This window comes from Alligator sinensis, unplaced genomic scaffold (genome assembly GCF_000455745.1).
Source record: "Alligator sinensis unplaced genomic scaffold, ASM45574v1 scaffold388_2, whole genome shotgun sequence".
NCBI lineage: Eukaryota > Metazoa > Chordata > Crocodylia > Alligatoridae > Alligator > Alligator sinensis.
In genome coordinates this window covers 1,095,884-1,108,647 of record NW_005842102.1, presented here as the reverse complement: position 1 = coordinate 1,108,647, position 12,764 = coordinate 1,095,884, and the positions used below count along the sequence as shown (strand labels likewise).

Genomic DNA, 12,764 nt, shown 5'->3' with positions numbered 1-12,764 from the left:
CTGCAGCGCCCTGGGCGACCCGGTCCCGTGTGCCCCCCCCCCCCTCCCCCTCCAGCCTCAACTTTCCTTGCTGCAGCCTGAGCCCATTGCTCCGTGTGCTGTCACCTGCCCCTGCTGAGGACAGCCCGGCTCCATCCTCTCTGCGCCGCGCCGCGTGCAGGGTCCGTCTCGCCCGCTGAGAAGACGCCCCAAAGGGGAGCGTCCTGGGGGCCCAGGCGTGCTGCGCAGCGCCCGCGTCGGCTCTGGGGAGGGAGGCGAGCGCGTGTAAGCGGAGAGGAGAGCATCACCTGCTGCTTGAAACCGCTGTTCGGCCCCTGGCGAGCCCTGCCCCGTGGGCGCGCGTGGGTCGGGAGTCATGAGAGCTCAGCGGCCTCCCGCCCAGCTGCCGGAGCTTGAATCGGAGCAGGTCAGACATCCGTGCGGGGCAGCGAAGGCAGGCCGCCATCTGCCGCGGGACCCGCCGCCGGCTGGCATCGCGCGCTGCTGATGTGCCGACGTTGGGCACCTGGGCGCTGGGCCGGGACTCTCCGAAGGGAATCGGGTGCCCGCTTTGCGCCGAGAGCCGGCGATGCGGGCGCCTTGGCGCAAGGGGCCGAAGGAAGTGGAGCGTAGTGGGCGAAAGGCTGGGCTGACGGACGGGACTGGCTGCATTGTCCCAGCTGCGGTCCAGGGGTGCCACCTGCGTTTTCTAGGCTTCAGTTCTTGCCTCCCTTGTTCAGGGCACTTTTCTGCTGTAGCAGCCTCCTCGGAGCTCCTCCAGCGAGGTGTTACTAACCCATCAGCGTGAGCCAGGGTCTTCCCACTGGCTTTACTGGCTTTGACTCGGGCTGTCTAGGAGCAGAAAAATGCATAGCTCTAAAGCCTAATCAGTGACTTCCCTGTGCCCCAAGCCCCAGCTGCCTGGCTGAAGATAGGAGCAGGTTCCCAGTCCTCAGCGAGCTTTTGGAGAGAGAGACCCAGTCCCCTTTCTACCAGGAAGGAGTGAGCTATTCCTTGCTGAAGGTCGCTGAGCTTGGGCTGGTGCACGTGGCCGAAATCCTCCTGCAGTATGGGGCCGACCTCATCTTTGAAGGTAAATCCATGGGTGGCATCGCAGCGGATGGGAGGAGGAGGGGAGGGCTAGTGCTGGTGGATGGGTCCTGGACACGATGGCCTCTTTCAATGCTGAATTCCCAAGCAGCAACACAGCTTTCTGGGCCTGCATTTGTGGGGCCAAGCTCCTGCCCTTCCTCATGGTGTAAGGCGCTCCCTTGCAGGGCTCTGGGAGGAGGGCGCCGGTGGAGCTGCAGGAGGTACTGCTTTCTCTGGGGCAGTGCCATCCTGCAGGTACCTAGAAACCTTCCATCACCAGGGTGGTGCAGAGCAACACCCTGTCCCCATGAGATGGCAAAGGTGTGTTGCATCAGCCTGACACTCCCTGCTGGTGCATGGGTCAGGGCACCACAGGAACCCAAGCCGCTCTGCTCTGTTGGCGCCGGGTTTCTGTGACATCACGCGTGGAACGCTGGCTGCCTTCCTGCGGCACGGCCGCTTCTGGACAGGGCTGGTCCCACCGCCTGGGGGGCTCCACCTACTGGTAGGGGCTGGGGAGCTGGGAGGAGTGGACCATGAGCTGCATCCCTTGCTGCCCCTGCCACTGTGATGTAGCAGCGTTCAATGGTGAGTCTCTCTCGCATCCATCTTGTTTCCACGGAGGTGGAAAGCATGAGCCCGTCAGCTGCAGGGGTGATGTGGGCTCTGGGTTGAGCTTCTCTTTCTGTGCCGCTAGTGGCTGGGAACCAGCTTGCTCATGGCAGAGCTCCCCCAGGGAAATTTGCTCCATGCTGGTTGGCAATGGCACCTTGTCCAGTGGGGTTTTGGCCCCAGGCAGGGCTGGGGGTCTAGGCCTTCTTTCCCTTTGTGTCCCAAGGACTCTCAGGCCTCATTTTCTGCTGCCCCTGTGGCCAGGCAGCCTGCAGGGCTGAGGACCAAAGAATGCACTGTCCTTTCACCCTTGGTAGCTTTACTGATGTGCCACCTCCCCAGGGCTGCAGTTCAAGCCCAGGGCTGCGCTGCATCATCACTTTTGGGGGCTGTCTTCAGTGGACCGGGGCCAGGTACCTGGGATGTCCTATTGTCTGGCAAGGGCCTGCAGGTTGGACTGAAGACTCAGCTTGTCAGTCTGCTTGTTTGAAGTTCAGGGGCCTGGGTTTTAGTCCACTCAGCCCTTTCAGCCTCTTGGATACCAGGCTCCATCTGTAGCTGGGGGGTTGAGTAGATGCCTTGCCTCCCCTGGACTCCCTGACCTGCTGCTTCTCTTGCGTTAGATCCTGTCACCTATTACACTGCTCTGCACATCGCTGTTCTCCGAAACCAGCCTGACATGGTGGAGCTCCTGGTGCAGCGTGGGGCAGACATCAACCGAAGGGACCGGGTAGGGAGCGTACCCACTTCCAGACAGGGATGAGCCCAGTCCAGCCCTCTGGTCTCCTCTACCTCTCTGAGACTGGTAACTCCTGCTAGGAGCCAGGGGCTTGCTGTGGTTTCAGTGTGTGTGTATGTGGGGGGGGACATCCCCTTATTGCTAAGGTCTCATGCTGGTTGGGCCCAGTGGAGCGTTGCCTCCTGGGGGGGCAGCTTGCACCGGCTGCAAGTCTGTGGTAAGGGCAGCCATCACTCTGTTCGGTAAACTACATGTGGCCCTTTGACATGCCAAGCACCTTTTGTAGCCCACTGGTCGAGCAGATCTTATAGGCCCTGCCTCTGTAGCAATGCTCCTGATGCAAAGAGCGTGGGGACTTCAAAGGAGAGGTGATAGTACCTTCTCCTGGTATCACTGGCTCCCTGTGAATGTGGAATGTTCTTGGTGCCTTGAGCAGTCAGCATGAGGCCTCGATAGCAGATGGTGATGAGAGGGTTACTCACCATCCTTCCCTCCCTTCTGCACAGATTCACGAGAGCAGCCCCCTGGATCTCGCTAGTGAAGAGCCCGAACGGCTGCCGTGTTTGCAGCGTCTCCTTGAACTCGGTGCGGACATCAACGCGGCCGACAAAAATGGTTTGTGCCCCTTTGCCCCATACACGCAGAGTTAACTGACCTTGCCCTCTGCCTGGGGCACTTGACTCCCAGGTAGAAGATAAGCAGCGGCACGTGGAGAAGACAAAAGGTAGTGTGGTCTAGTCAGAGCAGGACAGAAGGACTTGGGTTCTTCTTGCCAAAGCAGCTGAGTCTGGAAATTGAATCCCCTGTGTGCTCAGACCATTTTAGGACCAATTTGAAAATTCATCTGGCCAGCTGTGATCTGCAACCCTTCCCTGCAGTCAGTAGTGCTTGCACTAGGGCTCCTGCTTGCTTTAGGAAAAATGAGGCAGGCAAGACTGAATTCTAGAAGGGGCCTGGTTCTCAGCTGTGCTTTAAGCACTGCAGCATTGCCTGGGGTGTTCTGGCTGCATCGGTCAGGGCTATACTAGCAGCAGTCATGGTGCAACATTTGCAGGCTGTATGATCCCCTTCTACATGTTACATTTATGCCACAATTAACATGTAAATTGCAGCATAAATGACAAGGGTGCTTATATATGCACCCAATTTAAGGCACCATAAAATGGCAAACCAGCCATAAAAGTGTTCTCCATATAATGCAGAGCACATCTATGGCTGGTTCATACAGCACCTTACACTGAATTGATTGTCAGCCCTGGTCACAGCCCTGCAGCCGGCTGCCTTTCAACTTGGCAGTGAAGGGGCAGCCTGGGATCAAGACATGGCATGGGGAAAGGTGTGATTGTTGGGATCGGGAATAGATGTCACGGCACCTTTAAATAAACATGTGCCAGAGGTCTGTGAAAGTTTATTTTCATGTGCTCACATGCTAGTGTTTAGTGCTCCCTCTCGTGATGCTACAGCAGCATTGCATCACCCAGCACTGTTCCCAAGGCTACATGCACTCCTGCTCTAACTTCCAGCAGCGTCTGCATCACTACGTACTGTGCGGTAAAGGGATGTGCTGGGATCATACCAGCATGCTGGTTGCCTGCTCTTTGCATGGTGTAGCAGCGTGTGAACAGGCTGCATTGTTGCCTGTACAAGTAGGTCTGCTGGAAGCCTGTAGTGCTCTCCAGTGCACCAGAAGGGCCCAGAAAGCATGAGAGCACAAAATACTACCTCTTCAATCATCGCCTTAGTGTGGCTGTTGCTCACTGTGCTCCACGTTTCCCTCTCCAGGCAAGACTGCCTTGCTGCATGCCTTGGCCAGCAGTGATGGAGTCCAGATCCACAACACTGAGAACATCCGTCTCCTGCTAGAAGGAGGTAGGGGCAGCCTTGTTCCTCAGGGTTAATAATGGAAGCTCTTTGGGACAGGGACCATCTATCTTCCGTGTCAGCCCAGCAGGGAGGCCCTGGCCCATGCCCGTGGCTCCTATGCATCAAGTAGGAAGACTGACCATGTGATGCTTGGTCCTAGCCCTTCCTCCCTTGTGTTGGCCAGACTGGAGCTACGTCTCTGCTGACTGAGTCAAAGCAGCTCCTAAGCCAAGTAGCCCCCAACTGCTCCCTTTAACACCACCATTAGTTTTTCTGTGCAGGTAAAAGCTTTGTACTGCTAAACTTTTGCTGGGATTCTCTGACCTGGTGGCAGAAGCTGGGTCAGTAAGATGCCAGCCATCCATATAGGACAGCTTGTGGGTGTTCCTCTGTGCCCAGAGCCTCTTGCACTCTGTGCCAGGCAGGCTGGGCAGTGAAGAAATTCTGCTGTGCACAGCAGGGATCAAGAAGACCAACACTGCTGGCAGTGCATAAGGTAGGGTAAGAAAGCTGGGTTGGTTCAGAGAGCCCTTATACAACTCCACGGCATAGCCTTGCCTGGAAAACTGCTCATTCCTCTTTTAAAAAGGAGGATCTAGCTGAAATAGGGGCACTAAGAAAATAGAAAAGTTCCTGTAGTCTCAGCAGTCTCTAGGAAAAACTGGTGTCAGCTTAGGGAAAATGCCTCATATAAGAAAGGCAGAAAACCTACACTCCTGCCATATAAGAAAGGGCACAGAGAGGTGCAGGCACCCAGCTTTTGCTGTTACAACCCCTGCTCCAGCAAGTCCATGTCTTCAAGTCTGTTTGACAGCAACTCCCTCCCTCCTTCATTGTTCCTTGCTTCAGGTGCAGATGTGAAGGCCACCACAAAAGATGGTGACACAGTCTTCACCTGCATCATCTTCCTACTTGGGGAGACAGTGGGAGGAGATCCAGAGGAGGTGCAGATGATCCACCACTTCTGCTTCCGAGTCACACAACTACTTATGGCCCATGGAGCCGACCCCAGCGAGTGTCCAGCCCAAGAATCCCTCACCCACATCTGTCTCAAGAGCTTCAAGCTCCACTTCTCACTCCTGCGCTTTCTGCTGGAATCAGGGGCTTCCTACAACTGCTCCCTCCATGGACCCTCCTGCTGGTCGGGCTTCCACATCGTCTTTGAGCGACTGTGCTCCCACCTCAGCAGCTCTGAGGATGACAGCTTCTCAGCAGACTTGCTGCAGAAAGCAGAGACTGTGCTGGAGCTCATGGTGGCCAGTGCTCAGACTGTGAAGCTGCCCAGCAACTTTGAGGTCAACTTTAGCAGCTGCAGGTTCCAGGGGGAGAAGATCAAGGCCCTTTTCCATTCCCTAAAGCAGCTGGAGCGCTCGCCTCAGGCCCTGAAGCACCTCTGCAGAGTTTACATCCGGCAGCACCTTAAACCTTGGCCAGTAGATATGAAAGTAAAGGCCCTACCTCTTCCAGACAGGCTGAAGTGGTATCTCCTCATAGATCACACCCACGCCTGTAGTGAGGGCATCTGAGCCAGGCTGCTTTGTCCACAACCACTCTTGCGTCTGTTTCCTGTCCCGAAGAGCAAATACTTCCTCATGCCCTAGACTGACTTTCTCCACTGCAAACCAGCGCTTTGTTTGATCATGCTGCTCAGATACCACTGTTCACAAGTCTGTCAGCTTTGCATGTGTATGCTGCTACATGCACTGTGTTGGCCTGTTTCCAGACCCCTGTATGCTACACCCTTTGGAAGAGCAGCCCACTTTGCAAAGGACAGAACTGACACCAGCCACATACTTAACCCTCTCTGTAACCTGTGAGAAGGGCCAGAGAGCAGCTCATCTTCTCCGTGCAGCTTGACAGCCCTTGGGGAAGAGTCAGCTGCCTCTGTGGTTTGTAGAGGAAGTGGGATATAAAGCACAGTGCTAAGAAGCCAGCACACCACGCAGCACTTGAATGACAGCAACGATGCTCCTGTGGCCTGGCAGCAGATTCTCTTGCAGCCTCTGTGGCTCTTATCTGGTGCTGTCACACGGGGAGGTAGAGCCTGCCTGTGTACTGCCCCTGTTGCACTGTGCCTTTGGTGTGATGGACAAATCTAACCGATCCTTATCTCCATTAAACTGGCTTCCATCCCAGGGTCTACCACCCTCCCCTTTGCTCTGAAGGCCACAGGACATCCTCCACCCACACGGAAGAGATCCCTGCAGAGGTCCCAACAGTGCTTCTTTGCCCAGACTGTGCATAACTTAAGCAACTCAAGGCCCTGTGACCCAACGAGCAAGACAGGGACGACCCTGGTTTTCTTCCTCCTGTGTTCTAGTACCGCAGCATGTTTTGCTGCTGCTAACTTGGTCTAAAACCTACATCACCAGAGTCACAGTACCACTGCCTCAGCACAGCTGCATCATGTTACTGTGCCCAAGTGCCAAAGCCAAGCAGCTGCCAAACTGTTTCTTACCACCGGGGAATCTGGCTAGAAAACCTGCTCTGATCGGCTGAGAGAGACAAGCAGGGCACTAAAAGACTTCAGTCACCCAGGGCTGGAGCGGCTGAATCCAAAAGCAGGGTCGCTGCCTCGCATTTGCCTTGCGCTGCAGGACACACGTGTAAAACTTACCAGGCTGCCCACGTCTGTCCACTCATGGCTTCTCCCCCTCCCCTGCAAGCAAGTAAGGGTCATATTGATGAACCGATATACAATTAAACACAACACTGGTGTCTTGAATCAGATCAAGCAATTAAAGTGAGACCTTTTGTAACAGAAATGTCTGTTTCCTCTCACAGATGGCCCAGGGCACTGAGCAGCTGGGGCTAGATCTGGCCTTTGGTGAGATGGGAGCCTTGACAAAGGCACCCTTTAAAAGATCAGAGAACGTCTGGTCAGCCAAGCCTTGCTGATGGACCAGGCACCTTAACAGCCGTGTTTCCAATGAAATAACAGCCGACTACGCTGGTTCGTGTCGGGCTGTGCAGCAGACTAGCTCCTTGCTGTGTTCTAAGCCAGCATAAGTCTAGCAAAACCCGTCAGACTACAGTGAAACTCCTCTGGCTTCACAGTGGCAGTTATAGCAGGTTACCCTAGGCTGAGAGCAAATTCCCAAGGAAGAATCTGGCTTGGCTGGTTTTGTGCTTAATGAGGACAGCATAAAGCCTCCAAGTTATCCAGAGCCTCGGCGAAAAGTAGAACCTTGCTTGCCAAGGCAGGGCCCAGGAAGACAGGACTCCAGGCTTACCCCTGGCTCTGTCATGGGCGCTCATCTAGTCGCATGCCCACGTGATGTTAGCAGCTTACCGCCTCAGGGCTCCAGTGAGGCTCACGGTTTGTGGGCCCAGCCTGAAGAATGCTACAGTTCTGTAAGACGCTGTGAAGCATCCCAGTCAGCTTCTGTAGACATCTTCTCCAGTGGTACAGGATTGCCCGCAGCCAGTGTAACCACACTGATCTCTGAATTAAGAGCTGTTGCTCTTTCCTTTCCTAACGTTCACTTAAATGGTGTTGGCTTCTCTCTTTACCTGGAGCCTTTGATGCTAAAGTCTCTCAGAGCTTTGTTACTGAGAGAGAGCACATGCAGGATACACCGAGACCTGCATCACTGCAGTAGTATTAACACAGTTGTTTATGATTTTTAAGAGCATTTGCCTTGCAAGAGAGAGAGAAGCCAACAATGCCATGAAGTCAGCTAAGGCTCGGCCACTGTTTTACATAGCAGGGTCTCAGATGCTCCAGCACACAGGCACGGGCCATGAGGCGGAAACAGCAAAGATCCTAGAGGGAAGTCCTTGCTCTTGGCCTCACCCTGTCGGAGCCTGCACATCAGCCTCAATTGGGGGCTCCGACAGACTGCATCTCCCGGGATCTCCACGGCTCCCTGCCTGTGCTCAAGTTTCTCAAAGGCAGCCAGATGCCAAACCCGCCAGAGGGAAGGGGAAGGCAGCACATGACAACTAAGGGTTCTAGTCTGCATCTGCTGCCTGGCAGGCACGTAAGCTTAGGGAGGCATATGCAGTATTTTCTGGGGGTAGGCAGCTGCCAGGCCCTCACACCTGGCCCTCTCCCCCCACACACACCAGCTGTGTCATCCACACCCCTCCTGCTTACGCACTTGTAAGCGACCTCTGTGCTACAAGTATGCCGGGTTTTCAAGCACAGTCTACATGCCAAGAGGTGCAATAAAGCAAGAGTGTATTTGGCAGACATCTCTTCACAAACAGCAGTCATGTGGAAGACGAGCCCCGTCCTCTTAACCAGCCCCAGCAGGGTACTCAGGACACCCCCAGGTGCCCAACGTGAAGCTTCCAGACCCTATTACTGGTGGCAACTTCACCCCTACCCCCAGGAGGAACCTTCTGTGCTGGTCCCATGCTCCAAGCTGGCACAGGGTACCTCTTGGCAAACCACCTCCAGCCGGGGTTCATCGCATGGCAAGAGTATAAACGTGGTAGATTTCATCCGGGAAGTTCTCCTGTCGTTCTTCGGCCAGGAGATTAAGCCCCGCGCGCCGGATGATCTTGCGGACCACGTCCAGGTCCCGGCACACGCTGCTGTCCACATCATCCATGATGACTCCTTCCTGAGCCATGTTGTCCTTGATGACGATGATGCCATTGGGACGCAGGCCGGCCTTGCATCGCTTCAGGAAGTCAGATAGGTGGTTGTCGGTCAGATGTCCTGGCATGGGGCAGAGCGGTAGGGGTTAGTTGGGACTGAGCAGAACAACTAACCCTGGATACAGGGCAGGGAGGATCCCTGCTGAAGGATGGGAGGAGAGTGGAAGGGAAGTGGAGCCCCAGGTAGTTTGCACACTAGCTAATGGACATCAGTGCAAGGTACCCCGCACCCTTGAAGGCTGGCAGGGGAAGGGAGGCTCACCTATCACCCACTGAATCCAGATGACATCGTAGGTGTTAGGCTCGGGGCTGAAGTCCTGCAGGCCGCAGCAGAAGTAGTTCCTCACACGCCTGCCCTCCTCCCCCAGGTAGGTCCTCGCCTTGGTCAGGAAGTCTTGTGTCACGTCCACCATGTCCACAGTTTTGAAAAGGGGCAGGAGCAGCCTCTTGGTGATCCTGCCAATCCCAGCCCCACAGTCCAGGGCACAGTGGGCCCCTGTCTTGTTGGGGCCGTCCTGAAACAGTAAAAATGGGCACCACAGTGCTTGGTTTCTGGGAGAAGAATTGCTCCATTCTGAAAGCCACAGAGAGTGACCGCCACACCCACGAGTTGCAGTAAAGGTGTGGTAAAGGGACCTGGATTGTGGCAATGCTGACAGGACCTAAAGCCCTGCTCAGCTGTAGACCAGTGGGGACCAGCAACATTGCAAGCTTCCCTCAAGTTGCCCTGCTGGGTCATCGACAAGAACGTCCCTCTCCAAGAACAGGCGAGTGGTTCGGTCACACTCAGTCCTCAGTTTCTCTGCTACCACCCTCCTTGTGCAACTTGTTCTGCCTGGTTAGGGACTGCACTGAGATCGCTTTCCAGTGGATGAGGCTGGGGGCTGGCTGCAGGTGCAGCAACATGTCAGACATCAGCATGATTCACATGCTGTGGAGAAGGGGCAAGTGGCCATCTAGTAACCTTGATGGTGACTTCATAGAGGATAGATCTTGGGGCAAAGCTGGCCAATGCGTACCAGGGATCGAAGGAAAGAAATAACAGACCTCATTCCTCCTTGTGCAGAAAGGGTCTGGCTCTAAAGGAAGTGCTATGGAGGGCGGTGGCAGGGGAAAGCCACATAGCAGCTGGTGGCTGTGAGAACGCAGGGTCTGTCTGACACTTCCCCCCCGCCCCCTGCACAACCCTCTCCCATCAGATCCAAGTTGCTTACCCGAAGAAACTTTAGCAGGAACTTCTTGGAGCTATCGATGTCAATGCTGGAGATGTGGCCATACCCGCCCAGCATGCCATCCACGGTAGGGGGTATGTCCTTCCAGTACTTCTGAGCCTTGGAATAAAACTCCATCTCGTCCTCCACCACCTCACTGGTCATGCTGCCAAGCAGAAACACACCTGCGCTGGGAACCGGATCGGAGCTTTGCCTGCTCCTCAAAGAGGAGAATAGATAGATAAGCCTGGCACAAGCATAAAGCAACTCTGCCCATGGAGCAATTCTTCTCCCAGAAACCAAGCACTGTGGTGCCCCCTCCGCCCCTGTCTGAGCAGCGCTTGCATCCACGCTATGCTCTTTTGGAGAACATACCCCCAGTCGTCCACACCTGTTCTAAGCAGGGCCTTTTTACCACCACTCGGCCTTTTATTGTGCAGAAAACCAGGAGTGGGGCTGAGATCTAACCCGCTGCACTTCATGCCCCAAGCTGGGCACAATACCTCAGGTGCAGACAAACCTAGGCCTGCTCCAGGATGGGTGTTTGAGACAGAGCCTCCACTTCCACTCTTTGCTCTCTGCCTAGCCCTGCCTTAGCACCCTGAGTATTACCATTTTATAGATTACATGTTTATCCATGTTGACAACCCCATCAATTACTTCCAATTACATCCCGAGTAGCTAAAAGTTATTATAAGCACCTACCTGACAACTGTAAATTTCAGCTGCGACCATAAGTTGGATATTTTGCAATATAATAAAGTCAAGGTATAATCAGCAATACAAGCCATAAATCCCCCAGAGACGGCTCGTAATTCAAACCGCCAAGGATTTGATTAACTGCGCTGGGGATTAGAAACTAGATTTAAGGTGGCCATAGGGTAAATTCAAGGACCTCAAACACCTTTGCAAATAAATATATGGTCTTTGGGGGACTGACTCTCCCAGGGAATACTCTATTAAGTATAAAGCCTTTTCTAAGACAGCTTAAACAGTTTCAATGCCCTTGCTTGATTTTAAATAGCAGCAGGGGAAGAAAAAAAGATGAGACTCAAATAGCTCAGGGGCAGGGCGCTCTGGCGTGACTCACCTTTAGATCCCAGGTTCAAATCCAGCTTGGGGTCGAAACGATCGATAGTTCCGTGGCTGCGTGGAAAGAGAGAGGCAGGGCTCAGTCCAGTGTCCTGACTGCATACATGGTCAGTCCTACGATGCATACATGGTCAGTGTAACAATTAGCTACATCACCAGAGAAGTCAGCTACTGAATAACCAGAGACTGGATGCCCCTCGGGAGACCCCGGCATACGATAAGGCATCTTGATGGAGAAGTTTGTGGCAGCAATGCCTGTTCTAACCTGACTGCGGGGATCCCACTGGGTGTCAGTGACCAGGGAAGGTGTGGGTCACAGCACTTGCTGCGCACCTGGGTGACGCAGGAGATATAGGAGCCGGTGGGGGCGCTGCTGGCCACACACCTTTTACCAACACCGAGGTCCAATAATGAAACCTCCAAAACACACCACATCCCCTTGTCCCCTAGCTGCGGTAGGAAGGGGGGGAGGAAAGTGAGGAATCCTGGTCTCAATGCCACGACTTCCACCCTCCTGTACGACCCAGCTGGGTACATCCAGCTGCCCAGAGAGGGTGGGGGGAAGGGAAGAGCAGTCACAGCTCCAAGTCCCCAAGGAGGCTGCATTAAGCCCATTCAAATGTCACAGAGGTGGCACAGCAAGTGCCTTCTGCCCTCCGGGCCTTAGGGCCTAACTCCAACTCTGAAGTCAGGGGTAGAAAGTTGGGCACTTGGAGCACAAATCAAGACATGCGGCGTTGAGAAGCTGCAGGACATTTTATGCTCTATCTGGGGGATGTTCCCCTAGCCCCTTGACTCTGGCTGATGGGAAGAGGGTTTGGGGGCTCAGGCTGCTGGCTTCCAGGAGAACAAGGAGGATGCCAAGGCACTGCCGCCCAGCGCCCTGCCCCTCACGCAGCAGCAGCTCCTCTCCCGGGACAAGTCCCACTCTTCGTGCAGCACCTGTGGCACGCGGAGCGCGATCCCTGCCCGTGGGGCGCGCGCAGCGCTACCGAGCGACTGCTGCCTCTCGCAGCCTCCTCCGAAGGCCTCGTCCAGTCCCGTCATGTGAAACCGGCCGCTCGAAGCCAGGGGACGTGCCCCGCAGCCTGGCCCCTCTCTCCGGCTGTCAGGCCAAAGAATGCAGAAAACGGCTGGTGCTGCCGTCGGCCCGAGCAGCCGGTGCCTGGGTCACGTGAGCGCTTGGGAGAGCGAAGGGGGCCGAGTCGGAGCTAAATATACATCTGCAACCTCGTGTGCCGGCGCGGCTCCACGTCCCCAGCCGGGCCAGCGTGCGCCCAGGAGAGTGCCGAGCGCCTCCCGTACCTTGGCGGTGCCACCGCCCAGCTCGCAGGAGCTGGCACCGCATCTTCCCTCCTGTCAATCCCGGTCCGTCCTAACACGATGCCCAGCTCGATGAAACCCAGGCGACTGCAGAGGCCGGGGGAAGAAGCTCCAGCTTCTGGTTCGGTAGCTACGCTGGTGGCGAGGCCCAGCTCTTCGCCCAAAACCCACCTGGAGGCAGCACCCCGGAGCCCAGGGACGGCGGGCCGAGCAGCCCCTGCGCTCGCTGCTCCGGGCACATCTGC

At 55.4% G+C, this 12,764-nt stretch overlaps 2 protein-coding genes across 8 annotated transcripts; one reads left to right on the top strand and one right to left on the bottom strand.

The window, feature by feature from the left end:
• The first annotated feature begins 61 nt into the window (after positions 1-61).
• Positions 62-8,305, top strand: ASB6 (ankyrin repeat and SOCS box containing 6). Its single transcript, XM_025204921.1, has 5 exons — positions 62-1,072; positions 2,307-2,413; positions 2,929-3,037; positions 4,205-4,291; positions 5,135-8,305. The coding sequence occupies exons 2-5, from the start codon at positions 2,363-2,365 to the stop codon at positions 5,809-5,811; spliced, it is 924 nt and encodes a 307-aa protein (XP_025060706.1). The 5' UTR covers positions 62-1,072; positions 2,307-2,362; the 3' UTR covers positions 5,812-8,305.
• Positions 8,306-8,451: 146 nt separating this feature from the next.
• NTMT1 (N-terminal Xaa-Pro-Lys N-methyltransferase 1) lies at positions 8,452-12,752 on the bottom strand. Of its 7 annotated transcripts, none has more exons than XM_006024355.3 (5): positions 12,502-12,752; positions 11,195-11,250; positions 10,108-10,324; positions 9,156-9,408; positions 8,452-8,954 (listed from the first exon to the last, which is right to left on the bottom strand). In XM_006024355.3, exons 3-5 carry the CDS (start codon positions 10,267-10,269, stop codon positions 8,698-8,700), a joined length of 672 nt encoding a protein of 223 aa, XP_006024417.1. In that variant the 5' UTR covers positions 10,270-10,324; positions 11,195-11,250; positions 12,502-12,752; the 3' UTR covers positions 8,452-8,697. The 7 variants fall into 7 exon arrangements, with proteins under 7 accessions (XP_006024417.1, XP_025060708.1, XP_025060709.1 ...); XM_025204923.1 differs by having other exon boundaries at positions 10,108-10,270; positions 12,691-12,750; XM_025204924.1 differs by having other exon boundaries at positions 10,108-10,318; positions 12,502-12,746.
• Between the last annotated feature and the right edge of the window lie 12 nt (positions 12,753-12,764).